At 56.0% G+C, this 21,066-nt stretch overlaps 2 protein-coding genes across 2 annotated transcripts in view; one reads left to right on the top strand and one right to left on the bottom strand.

The window, feature by feature from the left end:
• The window catches only part of ADAMTSL2 (ADAMTS like 2), a 68,599-nt gene that overhangs the window by 10,915 nt on the left and 36,618 nt on the right, over positions 1-21,066 (top strand). The window lies entirely within an intron of this gene.
• On the bottom strand, positions 12,645-20,491 carry MYMK (myomaker, myoblast fusion factor). The gene is made up of 5 exons (XM_074608683.1): positions 20,294-20,491; positions 17,632-17,746; positions 15,410-15,558; positions 14,294-14,410; positions 12,645-13,240 (listed from the first exon to the last, which is right to left on the bottom strand). The coding sequence occupies exons 1-5, from the start codon at positions 20,426-20,428 to the stop codon at positions 13,094-13,096; spliced, it is 663 nt and encodes a 220-aa protein (XP_074464784.1). The 5' UTR covers positions 20,429-20,491; the 3' UTR covers positions 12,645-13,093.

Below are 21,066 nucleotides of genomic sequence, written 5' to 3'. Positions count from 1 at the left end.
CTGAATATAAAGGAACGCGATGTTTCTTCGTATGGGTCTAGAATTTCTGCCTTTTAACAGCTAACCTTGACTCAGCCAATATCCACAACATGCAGCCCTGGCCAAAATATGCTGGGCCTTAAAGTACCACAACAGCTGTTTTTCTTGCTAAAATATGACATTAAATTTTTTGGACGGCTGGATGCTTCCTTGATGAAAATGGAATAAGGGGCTATTTTTCCTCTTTTTCTCTCTCTCTTCCCCCTTTCCTCCCATCTTTCCTCCTCCTTCTGCGCAAGGCGGTAAAGCCCGAGCCTTTGCAGACATCCCGTGCGGGCAACCGGCCGATGCGCCCGCGGGGCCGGAGCCCCGGCTGCAACCTGAGCGAGGGGGGCTGCTGCTCGCTGAACCCCCCCCTTGTTATTCCTGGATCCCTCCCACGCCCCGGCAGAATCGGTGCCAGCAGCAGTTACAGCCCTGACATCTTGTTTTGCTGATGGTTTGTAGTATGTCAAAAATGTTCAGCCCTTAAGACGAGGGCACCGGCGGTGGGGCTGGTGGGTCCCCCAGTGGGTTTTGCACTTTGGACCCCCCATCCTCGCAAGAGAGACAGTTTGGGGCTTTTCAAGAGCTCCAGCTGCAGCCAGTGGTGCGGGGCAGGAGCCCAGTGGCCACATCTGGCCCCATGAGCTGGTGCTGGTCCCTGTCCCCAAACCAACCTGAATTTGGAGAAATCTCCGGTGGCGTGAGCTGGTGCTGGCCAGGATTTGGCCCTCTTTCCCCCGCCATGGCAGGGAGGGTTTGCAGCCAGGCAGGCACCGGGGTGGGGCAGACAACGCTGCGGTGGCTTTTGGTTTGGCAGTGCCACCTGGGTGTCACCTGGCATGACGGGTGGCTTTCCAGACAGTGTGTTTGTCCACGGGTGCTTTTGTTGGAGGAGCTGCGTTCCCCAGTCACTGGGATGGGGATTTGCAGTGAAGTCACTGCCCTGGGTCTTAAAACATGGGAATGGCCGCGGTGGGAGCAGGGATGCGTGGCGGGATGCGCCCTGGCTGGTGCTGGCGAGGTGGCTCTGCTTGGCAGCGCTGCAGATACCCATGACGGCATTGCCCGGTGGCACCGGGGCGTGGGGCAGCTCAAGGCACCCTGGTACGCCTGAAACCCACGCACGGGTGAAGTGGGCAGCATCAGGATGGAGTGTCCGCTCCCCTCACCCCTATCCCCACCTCTCTGGTTCTTGCCCGGCTCCCCATGCGCTGCTGAGAACAAAGTCCCTTCCCTCCACGCCTCGCCCTCCCCTTCTTTTTCCTTTTTTAAATGACCAGTGGGATTTTCAATGGGAGACAGACGAATTCTTAAAAGGAGGGAGGTGGGAACCAAAGCAGGATGGGGGTTTCACCGTCCAGAGCCTCCCAGGCTCTTTTATTTTGACTGGGGTCTGACATATCACGGGGTGATGAACCGGGAGCATCGGGGAGGTGCTGCACGGGCAGCGTGGCATCACGGCCATGGGGTCGGGCTCGGGGGCTCCATCCCTGACTTGAGGTTACTCACTGCTCTTCCTATTTATCAACAATTTTGCTGCAGTACCTTAATTATACCTAACACCGGATCCCTCGCACTTGCTGTGTGTGTATTTATTCACGGAGACCCGTGAGTACTCAGGGGGATGGGGATGCAGCCAGGGGGTGCGCGAGGCGCCGGGCAGGGTCCCCGCCGGTACCCGTGTGTGTGTGTAGAAGGTACGTGTTCCCCTCTCCCCGGCCGGCGAGCATGTGGTTGGAATTAGCGGCGCGGCTGCAGGGGGAGCGGGCAGCTGGGTTTCTCCGGAGCGTTTCAGTGCTTAATCTCTGAAGAATGCAGAATGTCTGTCTGGACGCCCCGGCCAAGATCAACTCCACGGCACGGGGAGGCCAATATAAACGTTCATGTTTTGTGTCACCGAGATTTCATTAGATGTTTTTTATGTAATTGCATAAGTCGAACTACCGTGATGAAAATGCCACAGCGAACAAACGAGATGAATTGTGAAACCTCTCCTTCTAGGAGACGCTGGCCTCCTCCGGACTGCGGGGATCCAGCTCCAGCCTCTTCCAAGGCGCTTGTGACCTTTTTGGATAAATAAGAGGCTGTTTGCCTGTGTCTCCCCCCGCTTCACCCCTCACCCTGACGTCAGGGCGAGCGCTGGCCTTGGCCGGGCAGCAGGTCTCCCCGTGGCCGGCGGAGGGGCTGGCTGACCCCGCGATCCCGTGGGCTCCCAGCCCTCCTCCGAAACCCCGGGGGAGGCGGTGGGGCAGGGGGAGAGGAAGAAAAATCTCTCCCGTTTCTTGGCCGCCCGATGTCCGAGCGCTCTGCCGTATCTGAGTGATATCACCGGCCTCTCGGTTTCTCGCTTTAAACCCCTGGTAGAGGCGGGGAGGGCGAGCTGCAGGGCTCGGCTGGCATTTGCAGCCATGCTGTGCCCCGTCCCTGTCCTCTGACCCTCTCCACTAATGATAACGACTTAGTTAACCTGTCCCTTAAGGGCCTGGAGTGTTTCCCTGATGATATACATTAATTAGGCCTTAATCAGTGCCTGCTCGGTTCAAACACAGACACAGTCCCTGATCCCAGGCTGCTGAGCGCCAGGACAGGATGGTACCGCTCCTCCCTGGGATGCAGGGGCTCAGAGGGGCGGCATCTCAGCACCCGCCACCTTCCCCGGCCGTTCCCCCATCCCGATTCTCCTTGGTGGCCCGGCAGCATGGACACCAACATGGGACGAGCAGCCGGGCCCAGCAGGACGGCAGCCTGGCACAAAGCCGGGGGTTTTGGTCCCAGGGGAGGTTTTTCTGCAGATGCCCAGTGGGGATGGGGCCAGCGGCCGGCGGCACGGGAGCCCCCGGGTGCTGTGCCCCTGCAGCAGCTTCTGCGAGACGGGCTGGAACGGTCGCCCTCGCCGCAGACACATCTGCTGGGCGGGAGGGCTTGGAATTTGGGATATTGTTTTTCTGGCGGGGAGCGGTGGGTGCCAAAAGCCTGATAAATTAATCACCTCTGACATGGGTCAGTCCAGCTTCTGGCGTGCGCGGGCTGGGCCCCCCGAGCCGCCGAGCAGAGACGGTGCTGCTGCAACACGAAAGTTCATGACGCAGCGGGGCTGGGAGCAGCTGCCCTGGGAAGGAGCAGGTTTTGGTGGGGCTGGGAGGGGGCAGACATTGCCGGAGCGGGGCTCGGCCATCGTGCTCCCCGGGGATGGCCGGCTGCGGGAGATGCGGCGGCACGACTCCTGCCAAATGTGTGTGCCTGCCGATGCCGCCACCTGACAGTGCTCATCGCCTGATTTGGAGCAGGATGCTGCACACTGCTGGCCCTTGGGAGATGGGGACGTATTTAGGATTTGTACAGCTCCTGGCACAGCGAGGTCAGGGGTTGCTGCAGTCCTACTGCCAGGGGGCACGCAGGGCCTGGGGGAGGCTGCGTGGGACGGGGATGTGCGGCGTGCAGGAGATGTGCAGGGCGTAGCAGCTGCTGCAGGTGACAGGCAGCATACTGCAGTCCCTCCCCGCAGGCAGGTCTTTGCTCCTGGGAGCTCAGGGCTGGGTGTCCCACCTGGGAACTGGGCCTGTGGGGTGATGCTGGTACAGCCCAGCGCACGGTCCATGGTGGGAACTGTGCTTACCCCCTCCCATGATGAGCGGCATCGTGGACCCGCCGCGGTGGGGCTTTGCTTTGTGGAGATCCCAGCAATCTGGTCCCTTTGCTGGTTGCTGAGGCTCAGGCTGAGCCTGCCCCTCACCACGCTCCTCCTGCCCTTGGGGAGGGGATGGGGGCTCATGGGGCTGTGCCGGTATAGGGTGTCCATCCCTGGGGGTGGCAGTCCCCGACCCTGGAAGAGTCCCCACTGCTCACGGTCATCTCCAGTGAGGTGACGGGCTTTGCTCGCCCACTCCTGGGGTCTCTGCGCTGCTGGGAAACCAAGGGGATTTTTCTGGTTTTAATGATTCCCCTTACCATCCGCCTCCTCCACATTTTACTCTCCTCTCTCGTTTGCTGCTTCCTTTCCCAGTAACCACCAGCATCTCTCCCCCTGCCAGCAGCAGAATTTGCTTTATGTTCCCCAGTCTTTCTTGGGACCATTTCTGCTCAGGAAAGGAGAAAGAGGGAAGCGGAGCGAGGAGCAAAGCTGGGAGGAAAGGGTCCCACTGGGGTCTTTGAGAGCGTTATGGGCTGCGTTTGTCCTTCTCATTCACCAAGGCGTTTACAGGCACTGCGCAGGGCAGGACTGCGCTGCTCTGGGTGGCAGGAGCCCCTCAGGGCAGGAGTGTTAAGACACACGGCATGTGCTGCCGTCTGTGTTTGGGATGGGAGCAGGTCTCATCAGGACGATGCAGAAGCCTCCCTCCATCCCTCCTTTCTTCTCAGCTTGCTCTCCTTCTCTCTTCCCCCCTCTTCTTTTTTTTTTTTTTTTTTTTTTTTTTTTTTTTTTTTTTGTCCAGACATAATTAATGTAAACCAAATGCTTTGTGCACAGCTGCTGGCATCCTGAAACCGTTTTGTGTGTGGTCTTTCCTTTAGCCTGGACAGAGATGGAGCAAAACTCTGAGCGCTATCCCAGACCTGCTTGGGTAAAGAGCTGCATCTATTGCACAAGAGGCACCTTGAGTTCCCCTCCTGGGATGAGCTTATGCGATGGCTGGTTGAACTGGTTTAAATAAAACCATGGAGCTGCCCAAAAACTTCATCTCCCAAATCCAGCCAAACCCAAGCTCAACTTTTCTTGCTGGTTGGAGGAAATTTTCTTAACTGAAACCCCAAATGTCTGTCTCATTTTCGTGGCTGCCTCTCTCTGTCTTGGTTCCCCAGGGCTGGATGTTAAAGTACCAAAGCTGCCGCAGGAAGGATGTCCTCGTGCTGCGTCTGGCACCTTCGGACCCGGGGAGCAGCAAGATCTTGTGATTTATTTTTTTCCAGCCAAAGGGACAAGTTCTGGTCACTGCTATCACTCGATACTGCCACTGGAACTTTAGGACATGAGGTGTGGGGGAAAGAAAATATCTGGCCCTACCTGTTAGGCTCCCCAAAGCCCAGGCAGCGGCGGAGCATCTTGCATCCCGAGTTGCTCCCAACCACCCGCAACCCCTGGATTCCCTGTAGCTCTGGTGCCAGGGCTGAGGGGCTCCGCATCCCACGCTCCGCTGCCAGCCGGGCCCCTGCGGCCGCCCCTTCCCACTCCCTTGCAGACGGCGCTTTTCTCCTCCATTGCTCCGATCGCTCCCTTAAAACCCCAGCGTGGCATCTGGGATCATCAGCCACAAATAGCAGCTTGCACGTCCCATGTCCTGCTTGCTCACCGGTAGCACTCTGGGTGTGCTGGGACAGGTGCAAAGTACCAAGGGATGTTCGACTTTGGAAAAATTCCTTTTTTTTTTTTTTTTTTTTTTTAGCGGACACGATCCTGCCGCGGTGCAGCGAGGGCAGCCGAGCGTCTCCGGCGTGCCAGCTCGTCCCGGGCCCTGCAGTGAGTCAGTGGCTGAGCATTTTGCGAACGTTTAAGCTAAATGGGAAGCATCTGAGGGCCCTGCCGTGGACGTGCTTTGGATTCCAGGGTGATTAGGATGCTGCAGATGCCTGGGCGAGAAGGTGGGCCGGGTGGTGTTTCTGGGAGAGACCGCTCTCACGTTTCTGCTCAAAAACTCTCCCCGTGTTGTGGCTGGGAGCTGGGGGGACTGGAGGGGGTGACACCTCTTGAGTGCATCCTCCCCATGGAGACCGGGGCACGTCTTGCGGTGGCTTCTTCTGGGGCGGCTCTGAGCAAAGAGCTGCGCAGAAAACCCTTGTGCGATGGAGCAGTCGCAGGCTGGGGCGATATTCGCAATTTACTTTTCCCTTCCTCAAACAAAGGCGTCAGTCTGTAGAGGGTGTGCATGCGTCCACACAATATTTTAGGAAAAAAAAAAAAAAATAAAAAAAATCTGACTTTCTGTGGAAGACTAGTTTCCGTGGAAAACTTTCAGGCAGCCCATGGTGGGGGGCCTGGAGAGGTTCGCGTATCCAGAAGGGGCGATTTCTGCTCTTGGCGCTTGGTCGGGTGATGCTCACAGGAGAGGGGAAGGGTCCTGACTTGCAGGGAAATGGTCCCCCCCACCAGCCCCGCATCCCCACACCCAGCCCCGCTCCGGGATGCTCCGGGACCGTGGGGCTGGTGAGCACCAGAAAAGGAATTGTCTGCACCAAGTGCCCCGCAGCGCCCCGGCGATGACAATTTTAAATGAGTGAGATGTTGAAAAATAGCGAGTGAGATTTTTTAAAAGGTCACCTTGGCCAAGGAGGCAAAAATTCTTCCTTGCGCGAGTGAGATGCTTTAGGAACTGCCTTAAAATTAATCCAAAACATGAGCCCAGCTCCAAATGAGTGGGACTTGGCAAGACGGCTGGACACATTATCTTTAAATATAGGCAGGCATCCCGGAGGGTTTCTGGTGGTTTTCCTGGTCACTTCTTATTCCTCCCTCTCCCCCTCCGCTCCCCCCTCCTTGCATAATTCTCTCTATTTTAATGCCTCTTTCCACATTTTGGGTAGTCGTTTGTTTATTGGTATGAAGTCTCCCTGAACCAGGCAGGGTTGCGACACTGCAAGAGCTTTTGTGCTGGGATATTTTGCTGGCACCATCCCTTTTCCTTGGGAGGGCATTGCCCGGGCGGCCCCCGGCCTCTGCCCAGAGGAGGCTGCGGCTCTCAAGGGATGACAAAGGTTTTCCAAAGGTGGAAATGCCTCTGGTTTTTGGGTTGGGGCTCTGATGGACCCCAATCTGTGCAAAATTAGGGTGAGACCTTGCGTGCTTCTGACCCTCTGTGCAGCGACCCCAGAGGGTCCTCATGGGCCCCAAAACTCCTGTGCCGGGGGCAGCGGTGCCTGCGTTACAGGGACGGGCTCTGCGGGGCTTTCCTGAGCTATTCGGCTCCCTTTATCCTCTTCCCACCCCAAACCCCAGGCTGGGGGCATACAGAAAGCGAAGGGGACTGGCTTTAGGCTGGGCGGGAGAAGCAAGCCCCTTACCACCGAAGCAGGGAGGCTCCGGACCCGCGCGGGCTTTGAGGAGGGCTGTTGGACATGTCTGGACGTACAAAGACACATCTGTCTTTAATCCTTCCCTCTGTAAGCGAGACCGGGTCCGGGCAGAGCCACAGCAAACCCTCGCCGCCTGCTGCAGGTATGTGTGCGACTGCGTTTGGAGGGCCTTGGCAACGCGGCGGTGCTAGACCGTTTTTAGAGCCACATGTTCTCGCTAAACGCAGCTTCCTATTGACTTGTTAAACATTTGCTATTTATCAGATTTTGCTTTTAAACTGTCTGTAACAGTCTGGGAGAACTTGTGTCAAAATCCCTTCCAGATGTGAAGGTGCTACCCGATACTTTGGTTATAACCTGGGCCCTTGCTCCTGCTCCGTTCAGATTAGCTCAACTACTGTGAAAACGAAAATGCAAATAAAGACACAGAAAGAGAGGAGAGACGCGTGTAAAACTTCCCCCAAACCTTCCCTTTTACAGGCAAAACAGATCCTGCCTTTATAAGGAGATTGTGAGTTTTATCAGCGAACATTTGCTTTGCTGGAAAACCACAGGTAAGCAGGGGAGAACAGCCACCCTTCCCCGTCTGCCCACGCGGGTGTTTTATGAAGCATTATTGACTTTTTTTTCCCCCCTGTTGAAATAATGTTTCTTAGGGTCTGGGGCTTCCAGACAGATCAGTTCGTTTTATGAGCATCAGATGATGTGTGCAGTTGGAAACCCGAGCGGTTCCCTTGCATTCGGAGCACACGGATCAGATAACGACGGTTCGTTAAAGGCGGTTGTTAAGGTTGGGAACTTTTCTTAGCGGCACCCGCTCTGCGGATGCGCTGCCCAGTCTGTCTCCAGAAGAAGCTTTGGGGCCACAAGATATTCCCAGATTAAAACAACTTCTCTCGCTCCATGGTGTCTGTCAGATCGTATACGGCCCGAGCCAGCTCCCATCGTAGCGAGGGAGGGTTTTTCCACTGACTTTAAGAGGCGCTGGACCGGGGCCATCCTCTGTGTAATGCGGATCCGGGAGTGTGCGTGATGCACTGCATGATGACAGAATTTCTGGGAGATTGGCCTAAACCAAAAACCTTGGACCGCCGTTCCCTGGGACCGCTCCGCCGGAGGAGCAGGGAGGCTGGAGACACCCAACCTGGACCCGGAGCGAGTTTTTGCAGCTGCGAAAGCATCCCCGCAAGAGCTGAGCGAGCCCGGCTGCTTCGCATCTCCCCTGCCCCGGCTCGGGGACTCGGCGCTCGGGTTTGTTCGCTTGGGTCGAGTCCACCATCCGCATCCGTCTCCGGCGCTGCCGGGGGGGAGCGGACACCTGCGAGTGTGCGAGGGGCTCCCTGGCCGACCCCCCGGGAGCCGAGCGGCTCAGCCCATCTGCGGCGCTGCAGCCGAGCTCCCCCCTGCCCCCAAAATACCTCGTCGCTGCTGGAGGCTGCCGAGCTGCTCCGGGATGGGGCTGCCCTGCCCGTGCCAACCAGGCTGGAAAGTTTGGTTGGAAGTCTTGCTGAAGGGCTGAGAGGAAAGAAGAAGAGAAGAAAAATCTCCCAGGATGTTTGTATGGCGTTGTTTTAAGCAAAATCCCGATGAGTTGATGTTTTTTTTCTCTTGCTGGTGCTGGGTTGGGCAGCTCTGCACCCACGCAGGAGGTACCGCTGTACTGACCCCCCGGCTGCATCTGCTCTAACTCCATACTGCGCCGCTGCAGAAAGGTGTTGTTTCTGCAGAGCAGCACCAGCCATGGCAAATCCCACCCGGCAATTCTTGGCTGCCCCCCGACTCCTCTGAAGTGCAGGAGATTTTCTTTGTGCACCCCGAAAAAGATATGCGTTGGGGTTGGGGCAGCTGGAGCGAAGCTGAGAGATACCGAGTGGCCCCAGATAGGTGCTTCCGTTGCTCCATCTCCCCTTTTTTCCAGGCTGATGGATGGGGCTGGTTTCTCATAGTGCATCTGTACCATGTCCCAGGGCTCCACAATGTCTGTGTAGGACATCGGTGGGGAGTCCCTTTCACCCCTGCATCCCTGTTACAGGACAGACATCTCCTGCACATCACAACTGGAGGGTGATGGAGGAACCCAGGTCAAGACCTCTCCCTTGGGCTCCCCACAGAGCTCCTGCCTCTACCTGCACAAAAAAAATCACCGGTTTTGAATTTCCAGGGAAATCGGGTTTCTTTGGTGCTCCCTGGGGGGAGGCAGGACTTCACTGGTAGTCCTGGTGGATGCATCTCCTTGGGTTGTCCATCTCTGCTTCCCATGAGCTACATCTGCCTTAAGCTGAAGCAACGGCACTTTCTGAAGCAGGGTAGCATCAGCACGGCATAAAGGGCATAAAAATGGTTAGAAGGAAAGCCATGGTCTGTGAGTTCACCTGGGAGGGCTGGCCAGGCTGTCTCGCAACTTGAGTGTGCATGGAGGAACGGCGGAATGAGGGTGAGGAGGGAAGAGCAGCGCGTGGAAAATAACCCGAAGCGGTCTTTCAAAATCACGGGGTGATAAGGCATTTTCTGGAGTGCCCCATACAGCTGGCAGCAGAAACCAGGCTTTTATGTTTTGGTCTGGCTAGTTTTTCACTTTCTGCAGCCAAAGGGATCTGGATAAAGTTTGCCTGGAAGATTAGCTGGCACCGAGCCCGACTAGACATCTCTGGAAGCCTCCCCTGGAGAAGGAGTAGGTCCTAATTCCCCTCTCATCCTGGCCCTGCTGCAGGCAAGGATGGGGGAACATGTGTCCCCTAGAGGGGACGGTTCCACCCCATCATTGCGCGCTGGCCCCTGCGCCTGCTGCGAGATCCCAGTGGGGCCAGCCCTCTCCCGCTCAGCAGGCCAGGTCCCCGTTCCTCCAGCCGTGGGAATGCCGGGGAGCACGCAGAGGGGAGCCAGGTCCTGCGAGACCCCTCCAAGCCCAGTCCCTGCGTGTGGCGGAGGCGATGCCCCGCAGCCCGAGGGGTGGGATGGGAGCACGAAGCCTCGGCACCGGCGCCCGGCTCTTGTGGCTTTGCATCAGCCCTGGCCTGGGGACACGCATCCTTCATGTGGTCTGTCCTGACGCTGAAACCCAGGGGGCAAATGGGGTGTGCGGGAGCCCCCCCGAGCAGGGCTGGCGTCCCCCAGTGCCAGCACCGGGTCCGGCACCGGCTGCAGGGCCCGACCACATCTGAGCGGCTGGCTGCGGGGCAGAGCCGGCAGGGGATGGAGGCCGTGCGATGCCGTCCCTCCGGGGCCAGCGGGCACCCCACGCTGTCACTGCGGCCCAGACACGAAGCAAATGGGCTTTTGTGCTTGGGGAGACATGGTGGAGCAGGGGGGAGGCTGGCAGGCTCCTGCCTGCCCTTCTTGCCGCTCTCTGCCGCTGCGCTGGTAGCAGATGCCGATGCCTCCGGAGCAGAAAGCCCCGTCCCTCCTCTCTCATTCCTTTTTTCCTTTTTTCTTTCTTTTTTTCTTCCCCTCCCCCCCCCCCCAGGATGATCTTAAAAAAAGCCTGGGCGGTTTGGGCTTCGCAAAACCCAAATGCCTTTTGCAGCATCAAGCCCGGATCCCATAAGTAATATCCCAGCGTTCGAGAATAAGACAGTATATGAAGTAGACGGGGAGCTATAAAGGCGCTTTAAAAGGGGCAATAAAAGTTTTGGGTTTCATATCGTCTTACCAAAGAAGAGAATAACAGAGAAGCAGGAAATTTCAGTAGCAGACATGACAAAGGTCACAGCACTCAGACTGCACCTTAGACGAAAACACCTACTCTTATGAAAACAGCAAGAATTTTTGGCAGGGGCTCAAGAGCTCTTACAGGCAAAGCTCTCGGCAGCGCTAAAAGGTTACAAGAGACTGTTTTGTCTACGTTGCTGTAAATGTTTATAATATTCCCCCCCCCCCCCCCCCGTTTGTATTGCAGGGGATATCCTGCCCCTGCGATAGCGAATTCAGCCCCGTCCACCTTCCTCCCGGGTGCTGGGGTGCCCGGTGCTGCCGCGGCGGGGGCTGATCGGGCAGGGACCCCGCGGACGTGCCCGGTTGTGATTCGGCCCCGAGGATGTGCGCTGGTCCCACAGCGGGTGCAAAGGGACGGATGGTTTGCATGGAGCGGTGCCCTGGGGCATCAGAGGGGAGAGGGAAAAAAGCAAACCTTGCCTGGGATTTTGTTGTATGCAATACACTTTTTTTGATTTTTTTTTTTTTTTTTTTTTTTGGCGTCACACCTGAATGCATGGCAGGTAGGAGCAGGAGCTTTCATTTACTCAGCTGGGCCTTAGCGAACGCGCCCTCCTTGTTTGCAAGGGGTTTGCCAACCTGTTTTCCCTCCCGCTCAGCTGCAGTAAGGCATCGCGGTCACCCCCTGCCTCTCCTCCCAGCGCTTCATCCGCTGGGCTCCCCCCGTGCCCACGCCGCCCACCAGCTGCCGGGGTTTGCTGCAGGGTCAGGCACGTTGGAGGGACCAAATAGCCACCAAATGAGTCGGGGGGGTCAGGGTGCCTCTGATCAGCCGCTGCAGCAAGTAGCAGAGGGTGTGTGGAGGGATGGAGGCTGCTGGCGGTGCTGGTCAGGCTGCTGGGGGGGGGGTCAGTGTTGAGATCTGCACGTGGGGTAATGCACACCGTGGGGTAATGCACACTGAGAGATGTGCTGAGAGACGACTCAGTGAGAGCCAGCGAGGTCCTGGCCATGGGACGCCCATGTGGGTGACCCTTTGGGAAGCATCTGCGCACCCTCGGAGCCGCCTCTTGCATATAGCGCCAAGGTGCTTCTTGCATTCAGCTCTGAATTAGGAATCAAAGCACTTGGGACTGCTTTTTGGGGATGCCCTGAGCAGTCCTTGTGTGGCAAAGTACCCCAGTATTGTGCAAGCAATGGGGGAAGTGTTGCACACAAACCCTCAGAGCATCTTGCAGAACGTCCTGGGGGCTGGATGCTGGACAAGCCCCGGTGCGCTGTGTTGGTTTAGGTGCTGGGGAACCCTTTGAAAACTCTTTGCTAGCGCTGCCTCTGCGTGCAGCTGCGGCGGCTGTGCCACCCCTAGCCAGTGACTCTTGGATGCTCGGGGGTTCATAATTCATTTATATTTTTGTTGGAAGCTCATTCAGTTTTGGTTGTTGCCCCGTCGCAGGAAGTTTCTCTGATGAATGACCGGGGTGGATTTCTCTTCCAGAGGAACCCAGGCTTAATGTGGGCTTTCTGTGGACATCACTGTATATCAATACTGCTCTAATTGTCCATGACATATAGTCTTGGCGTTTTTCCCAGACAGTCTAAATAAATCATACACTTCTGCTATAGTAAATAGTCTGTTAGAGGAGATGTTATAGGCTTACAGCCCTCCCCCCTCCCTCCAGGAGCTTCTTTTCTCTGCCTTTAATTTTCCATGTACTTTCCATACTAAGGAGGCTCTCCGCAAGCGCACCTGCTGCCGGCACTGCCCGGGCAGGTCTGCAAGGACAAAGTGCCCGCTGTTGAAGGTCCCGCCAGGCCGGGGATGGCTGCGGGCAGGGGAAGGGGTGGCCGTGCTCCGAGCTCCACTTTGGGGCTGGCATCTGCCCTCGACCGAGCGGGACCCGAGCTGGGAAGTTTCTTGCACCGCGCAGGAGGCACTGGCACAGCACACTTGCAAAGTCTTTGTTAGTATATATTATTTACATCGAGAGAATGCATAAATAAAATAGTGAACATCTCACAAAAAATAACAGGTTCTGTTAATCGGGCATGAAAAATGAAGCCCTGTGTGCTCAGGCTGGGAGAATCTGCACAGGGGGGACAACTCACGTCCTCCGGGGACAGTGCAGGGGACAGCCCAGGTGGTGACATGGCCCGAGAGCGAAGTGTCTCCTGAGGGTTGCAGCCCAGAGAAGCGCTTCTCCAGAGAGAAGCAGAGATAAATGGCAAACTGCAAGCGCAACCTCTGCTAGGGCTGATGGCGGAAAGGGAAGAAAAGCCCAGGGTGTGCACGGAGCTGGTGGGAATTGATGCCGGTGTCCCAGAGGAAAACACAACGGGCTGGCATTTTGCTTTTGCTTGCGCCCTTCCATCACCCTAGGAGCGGAAAAACAAGTGCCTCCCTCGCCCGGGTGGCTCAGACGCAGCAGCAGAGCGTGGAGCAGTCCAGCCTGGCGGGCGTCCCGGCGCTCCCGGCCTTCTTGTTCTCCTTGGGCAGCAGCAGCACGAAGGCCATGGCCAAGGCGCAGTGGTAGAAGCTGTGCACGTAGGTGTAATCCCATTCCTGCAAGCGGGGAGAGCGTTAGTGAGACCTGCTGGGGCCGCGGGAGCAGCGGTGCCCGGGGAGGCGTCTGCGTTAGGTGCAAAACATTAAGTTTCTGCACATAGTCAAAAGGAAAGGAATAAAAAAAAAATAAAAAAAATTCCTGAGCATTCTGCCTCTTTTTGCTGTCAAAGAAGAAAGGATTTCCAGCCTTAAAAAAAAAAAAAAAAAAAAGTCAAAGTGGATTTAACACATTCCAATTTGCACATTTCCCAATTCTTGAATGAAGTGTTTCATTACCCCGCAAAGGACGCGGCGGCGAGGCCGGGACGCGGGGGGAGGCGGTTTCTGCTAAGTGACATTTTTATGTTCTGCTAGAATTTGCAATTACTAAATGCTTTGAAAAATAATCCTTGGGGATGACTGTGAGGTTGTATCTAGCAGCTCCCAAGGCACAGAGCAGCCATAACGGCAGGGCTGAGCGCAGGCGCGACCGGCAGCGCTGCCGGGGGCGGTCGCCAGCCCCGCGCGGGACAGACGGACGCTTTTGCGCAGGACGGGCGGACTGGCCAAAGTGGAGAGAGCAAAAGGTTATAAACAAGGGATCGAGTGCCCCTGGGAGCCAACGGAGAGTCTTTTCTCTGGCGTGAGCCAGCTTTGGATCCGGCCATGCCTGAGTCACATCCAGTCCCTGCTGTGGCTCTGCGGGGTGTCCTTAAGTCACCCACGCCCGGTTTCCAAAAAAACCCCGCTCGCATTTGACAAAGCCATTTTGAGGACCACGTGCGGCTGAAGAAAGCGTGGCCTCTGTCCTTGTGACTCACTTAACGGGGGAGAAAGAGGGCAAGCGTCACCCTGCGCGTCACTCGCAGTTAACGGGCCAGGGGCTGGGATGGGGACAAGCCCTTGTCCCTGCCACCAGACCCCGGCAAGCCAAGCCCAGAGACCCGCCTCTGAGCTGGGTTTTTGTCCGAGGCTGGATGCAGCCCGGCGGTGCGAAGGCGGAGGTCTCCTGTCTTGGTAACGTCCTTTACACCTTGTAAAGTCAGAGGGATTGCGTGCGCAAACGGGTACCTCAAAGAAGAACCGCAGCATCAGCGCTAACGCCCCGAAGCAGAAGCCAGGACCGATCTGCTGGGTGTAGACGCTCTTGTCTGGATAGAGCCCTTTCTTCTCTTTCATCTTCTGTAGCTGGAAGGAAAAGAGAGAGCACCCCAAGTGTATTCACCTGGATTTAGCCGGTTGCTCCGCATACAAAAGATCCCATAAATGCTGAAATAAAAGCCCGCAAAGCCCGCAGACCCGCCCCCCCAGGCTGTGGGGCCTGCCCGCACGTGGGAAGCACCTCTGCCTGCCTCCTGCCAGGGCTCCTCCTGCTTCGTTCCCGTTTTCTTAATATTCAGCCCCAAACCCAGCTCAGGGAGCGTGTGCCCTCGCAATCCCAGTCTCTGGGAGAGCGGATCCCAGCACAGCATCCTCAGGCTGGGGGATGCAGGGTGGTCCCCTGCCTTGGTCCCCTCCTTGCCCATCCCCTCTCTGTCATGGCCACTTGCTTTTAGCTACCGGCCAGGTGGTAGACGGGGCTTAGGGACAGTCCGTAGCCAGGACTTGCATCGCTGCATTTCCATGATGCTCATCAGCATCTTCCTGCAATTTTTGCCCCATTACTTCTCTTTTCCCTTTTATTGCCATGCCCATTCCTGCCCATGGCTCTGCCACCCGTGCTCCCACCCGGGTCACAGCATCTGCTGCGCGTGGGGCACACGCTGTGGCACGGTGCCCCACTGTCCCAGGAGCTGCCAGCCACATTCAGGCAGACTACAGGCAGATTCCTTCCCACCTTATCACGGTGTTTTATCCCCGTCTTCCACCGGCTCCGGGGCAGTTGAGCAGACCCCTCTGCCTCTGAGTAGCTGTAAAAACTCCATAAATACGTTCCTCCTGATTAGAAACGCAGGGACAGATGTGGTAGATTGCTCAGACCGATCGAATCTGGCGTTTATCACAAAGGCTGCTTGCTGTCTGCCTGCTTTCTGCTCGGGCTGAAGGAGAAGTGATGGCCTGTGCTGCGAGAGCTGGACCTCGAGGAGGAAACCTCTGGTGGATGTCGGAGCCCTCTGTGCAGGGCTCAGCCCCTTCCCCACCACGAGCATCCTGCAAAGCCCCGGCACAGTGCCCTTCCCTACGTACCCATTTCACGGTTATCACCAGGACGGCCGTCCCGATGGGTCCCGAGTAGACGCCGTATCCCCAGCGGTCGTGGTAGATCCTCACGGCGATGGTGAGGACGCCGAACATGACGAAGGTCGATCTCTTCGGCTCGTCAAACTCTGCCAGGGCTGCACGGCACCGAGCACAGGGAGCATCAGCTCACCCACCCCCTTCCTCGCCTGCTCCCCTAAAGCCTTTCTGGGGCTGTCTGGGTGCCCTGGGGACACTCAGCATTGCATCCAGGTCCCGTTTGCCCTTCTTATGCCTCACAGCTGGGGAAACTGAGGCACACAGGGGTGAAGAGTGCCGAGGAATCGGAGTGGCGGGACTAGGAGCTGATTTTAGAGGTCTTACACTCAGTGTTGCGTGTGGAAGTTAAAGGAGATGTCCCACCCATATTCCCCTTTCTGCCTTGACCAAGAAGTCGGAGGTGATTGCAAAGACTTGCACCCGCCGTTGGCTCTTGGGTTCGTCCTACACCTCCAACCCTCCCAAACATTCCGGCTCACCCCGATGCTGCCTCCATCACCCCGCTCTGGTGGGACCGCGCTCGCCGGTGCGACGGGGAGCGGGCTGCCCGGCCGAGCCGGCACCTGCCTGAGGTTTGCAAGCTGGAAGTCGCCAGTGCGAGTAAATTATTAGAGGCTTTTGTTTAGCACAGAATGGGGTAATAACTGATAAAAGTTATGGATCCCAGTGGGCTCCATGCTTTTCCAGCTCGCACAGCTGTGTTATGGCTGTCCTGGATTTGCATTCCGGGAAGCGTGCCCGAGGGTCTGCGTCCGCACATGTGCGCTCGGGCTTTACAAGCCACGGCGAGAGGCTTCCCTGGGCTTCAGTCACCACACCTTCCATGTCCTTGGATCGTGGTTTTATAGGGAGTTTGGCTAAGGGATAATGTCCGTATTTTAATCTCTGTTGTTTCCCCGCGGGTCAATATTTTAAACATCGTAGTCCAGGATTTGTATTTTTTTGCAAGGTTTTTGAATGCAGTAATGAAGCAATCAAGTTGAATTTTGCTGCAAGGAGCCAAAGTGTCTGGATCAGCTCTGACCTACCCTGACACTGCCGTTATCCACTGAAAGCGCCCTTCGGAGGGGATTTGCCTCATTGCCTTTTCTAGCCGAGCAGAGGGAACACCGAAGTGCCGTGGGCAGTGTGGGAGCCCACCATGGGACTCGCGCCTTGGGGGAGCAGAGCCATTTTTAAAGTTAATATTTCCCCCACTCATTTTTTCCCTGAATGCAAGATTTATGCGGTCGCATGCCCTGGAAGGGGATGCTGCTGTCTGCGCTCCTTGGCAGAGAACGGAGGAGGGACAGACCCGTGCCTGGGACAGCATCCCCTTCTTTACTTCTGCCATATTTTTTTTCACCTCTCTTATACCTTGTCTCAGTGGCAAGTGAGGAACAAACTGAGAAAAAAAGCAAGCGAAGAGAATGTGGGAAAAGGAAAACCGAGTAATAGGGAAAGCGTCAAGATTTTTAATAAAAAGGAAGTGAAATATATTTCTGCTTTTTCCGAGCAGATCTAATATTTCCCGTCAGCCCAGACTAGGCTTTTGATAAACTAGGAAGATATATTTGTTTTGACTAAAGCACTTTGGTTTGCATGCTACCGAGGGAAGTGGCAGGTTCTGCATTTCTTAATGCCCCCGAGCCCGGACAGGACGAGCTGATGGGCTCAGTGTGGGGAAAACAAGGAGGAACAGGAGATCCCCTGATATATGAGGTTTATGACTGAGTTATCTCATAGTGCTGTCCTGCCTTGAACTAAAGCACAAGGCTGCACGTGTTACTTGCCAATTTGAAATAAATAGTTCTGCTGTTGTAAGGACACGCGTAAGCGCTGGTGAAGGCAGAGGAACACCCGACTGACACAAACACCCGGCGCCAGAGCTCTGTTTGTCTCCAAGAGCAAAACCCCAGCCATCACTCAGGACAGTTTTCACGTGTGTTCTGGGCCCCACCGAGTGCAATGGCTTCCCAAGGCATGAGCGAGACAAAAATGGATTCACCCGTAGCACAGGCTGGCTTCCATAAAGGACTGTCTCAGAGCTAAAAGTCTTGCAGACGGGAGCTCAAAGACAACAGCATTCCTGGGGACTGTACCCACTAACCGTCCCGGCAGCGATGCCGAGAGATCCTGCCCGACCTGCAAACGTCGGTGCCCGGTAGGAACGCCGAGAGAGCGGTGCTTACCCATCAGGGACACCCAGATGGAGAGAGCAGTTCCATAGATGCTGAAGTACTCCAGGATATCGTAGCGCATGAAGCACAGCACTGATAAGCCGGGGCCATCACATACATGGTAAAACTATTTTAAAAAAGAAAAAAAAAAGAGAAAAAAGCATTAGAAAACTAGTTCCTTACACACAAGGCCAGGCTGGATGGGGCTTTGGGTGACCTGGTCTGGTGGGAGGTGTCCCTGCCCGTGGCAGGGGGTCGGAACTAGATGATCTTTAAGATCCCTTCTAACCCGAACCATTCTGTGATTCTGTGCTTCTAAGGTAAAGGCTCTTATCAACTGGCCTGAGACAGCCTTTGCGTGGCTGTGGAGAGGATGGCCAGCCAGAACAGAACAGCCTCCAATACGCCAGGGTCACCGATAGGCGGTAATGAATGTATTTGAGAGATAATGTCACCGTTCCCGATTGCAAATTGCCTGAGAATCAGCATTCTTCTCTCTTAGTAGAATTATTTGTGGACGAGCTGTAGTTTGCCTCTTGGTCTGTGCCAGAATTTGCAATCTGATGGCCAAGCTGCTTCAAGCCAAGCCGCGGGCGGCGCAGGGACGTCCTCTCCAGCAGGAGGAGGACTCTGGGGTTACGGGTCTAATTGCGAAAGATTCTTGTAAAACAATTCAAAATGAGTGTCCTGATGAAATGTGCCTGGGTGCCAGGTCACTGTCCAGGCTAAAAAGGGTTTATATGGCCAGACTGAATACTGGGGAATTCACTCATTAGTGCACCCCCTTAAAAGCCGCTGCTTTCTGCCCATTAGCTCATTGATTAGGTTATTTGCAAAAAAAACCTCCATTGTCATGCAACACAAATGCAGACCAAGCCAAGAGAAATTTTCCAGTGCGATCAGAGGAATGCTCCCAGTGTTTGCCTGGCGCTCGCCTTTTCCTCCGAGCACTCAGCCCGGCGACTTCTCCAGTGGTAGCACCACCGTCCTTCGCCGTTTCTGAAGAAGTCCCTTTGCCGCTTGGCAGGACGCCCTTGGAACAATCCTGGCTGTCACGGCCCAGCGGGGATGCTGATATTATTTATAATGGGAATTGCTGCGAGTCCTTTGGCTCGCTGCGGTTTCTCGAAAAGATTGCACCACGGCCGTAATTCTTTTCTCTGCTTGAGATTGGGTTCGGGGAGTCCAGAGACGGGGCCAGGGGGTGGAGGGAGGGAAGAAAGGGTGGAAGACAAAGAGCGTGTTTCTGGCTGGCGTCGCAGCACTTGTCTGCGATGGACATATGCTTTCACTGCTCTGATGAGGTCTCCTGGGGGAGCAGGAGTGGGATGCTACAAGAAAGGCAACAGCAGCAGCTGCTGCCCGTCCGACACCCCCCGGCCATGCTGGCAGCTGCCTTCCCTTCCCCTCCCCACGCACAGACATTTTGCCTCTTCAACCTCTTCGGCGAGGACCTGTTCCACCTTCCGTCAAAACACGTGCCAATTTTCCTATTGGCTTCTCGGGGCGGTGGAGCAGACACAAAACTGGTGCAAAATGAAACCCTAGATGTCTGGCTTCCCTGGGGTGCTGGGGGGGGCGCTCAGCTGGGATGTTTTTAATAACTAGTTTTATGGAACTGGCAGAATTCCCCCCCCTCATTGTGTTTTAATTGGAGGTCTGAGTGGTGGATCCTTAGGAAGAAGAGCCTGCCCTGGTTCAGAGCCCTCCTTTACCCAACCTGCTGCCGCGGATGAGCTTTTCACACCGGGAAGGTGCTTTATCCTGCCTCAGTTTCTCTGACTCCGTACAAGGGACACGACAACCCTCATGAGATGCCTTGAGATGGGTGGGGAGAAGAGGTAAATGCAATATCTGTTGGGTTGCTGGGCTATTTCCTTCGTATCCTTTAGCAGAGCATTGCCATGGCGTTAAATAGGAGACTTTCCAGTGCAGATGCTGCTTTAGGTCCCCAGCCCGTGTGTGTGCAGAGGCACTCAGCAGCGACGTGACGTACAGAGCACATACTGCTGGGAGAAGGAATATGAATTATTTTGTATAAGTACGGACAACTGACTTTCTCCACCCGTTATTCCCACAGGAGGGAAGGCAGGGTGATTCTGAGCCTGGTGAAAGACACGTTTTCAAACCGCTCTGCCAGGGTGGAGGCTTAATCGTTATTTTTCTTGATAACTCAGCAGCATGTTTCAGTCTTTCCTTTCCCAGTGCAGACGCTCCCCTGACTCCAGCATTGCTCCCATCACCAGTTAGCAATTGCAAAATCAATAATTTGACTACGTGCTTTTGGCTAAAACAACAGAAGCATAGCAAGAGGCTCTGGATACAATTTAAACCCCAAATTCAGCGTGGCCACTCACCAGCTGTAAAACAAAGAGGAAAACCGGCTCCAAAACATTGCACATCAATCAAGTGGCTTTGCACCCAAACCTTCTCCCCAGCCTCACAACCATAAAAGACCATTAAATCTCTGTAAGGCCACCCCTTAGGACATCCTAAACTGAAGAATCAGCTACTCAGCACTGCAACATAGTGGGGAAATAACTGAAAATGGACATTCTGGGGGTCGTGCTCACTGCTGTTGGGTGAGGTCCAGCTGCCCTTCCCGGTGGAGACCCGGCTCAGCGGGTATTCGGGGGGGAAGGAAACATGCAGGGGGGGTAGGGGGACACCTTACCGCCACGAAGAACATGGTGAAGAAGTAAACCATGGCTTCCATGTGGAAGCGCCGCTTGGCCGCGATGCTGATGGTGGGGAGGAAGACCAAGGTGCTGATGGTGGGCAGAAGGAGCTTGGCCACCAGTGAACCCATGGGTGCCTCGCGGGCCGGCGGCTCCCGGGGACAGGGTCTCTGCGAACTGGATGAGGACAGTGGAGAAAACAGCCGTGGCAAGTGTGCTTTAAAATTTAAATGCCCTATGTGGGCAGGGAACAGCTGCCGCTGCCGCAGCCGCCCCCTTCGCTCCTGTCTCTCACCAACAGCAAAATTCTTGACGCAGCCGGCGGCTCCCGGCAGCAGATGCTCCGTGCCCCCGAAATCGCCCCGGGTGTTTCTAAAGGAGCGAAGGGGAGTGTCGTCCTTGCACGCCTTGTGCTGGGTGTCGGACCAGGGTGTGCGGAGGGTGAGGACTGGGGGTTTGCTTGCTCCCCACGGGGACACCCCACCTCTGCATCCCGCTGCCCCCGCGGGTCAGTGCTGCTGGAGCAGCCCGGCAGGGAAAAACCATCTGCTGCTCCGTGCTGGCACAGAGTAGGGAAGAACTGGTATGTGGCAGGTACCAGAGGGTTTTAAAGTAGGGGGACGTATCCTGCTACCTTTGCTGCACCTGAGAAATACACACCAAGCTCCGAATCTGCCTTTTATTTCCCCCGCGAGGGCAGACGCGGAGCACGGGCGTCGGGGCGCTGGGCTGAGGCAGTGTCGGACGCCCGCCACGCGTGCCTGCCTGC

This window comes from Larus michahellis, chromosome 15 (assembly GCF_964199755.1).
Source record: "Larus michahellis chromosome 15, bLarMic1.1, whole genome shotgun sequence".
NCBI classification, from domain to species: domain Eukaryota; kingdom Metazoa; phylum Chordata; class Aves; order Charadriiformes; family Laridae; genus Larus; species Larus michahellis.
This window is presented reverse-complemented; position numbering and strand designations above follow the sequence as displayed.

Bases quoted from the DNA above. Each gene is read 5' to 3' on its own strand.
- MYMK (XM_074608683.1), bottom strand. From the start codon at position 20,428: ATGGGTTCACTGGTGGCCAAGCTCCTTCTGCCCACCATCAGCACCTTG. The intron at 15,559-17,631 runs GTAAGCACCGCT...GGTGCCGTGCAG, and splicing joins CATCTGGGTGTCCCTGATGG to CCCTGGCAGAGTTTGACGAG. The intron at 14,411-15,409 runs GTACGTAGGGAA...TTTTCCTTCCAG, and splicing joins TGGTGATAACCGTGAAATGG to CTACAGAAGATGAAAGAGAA.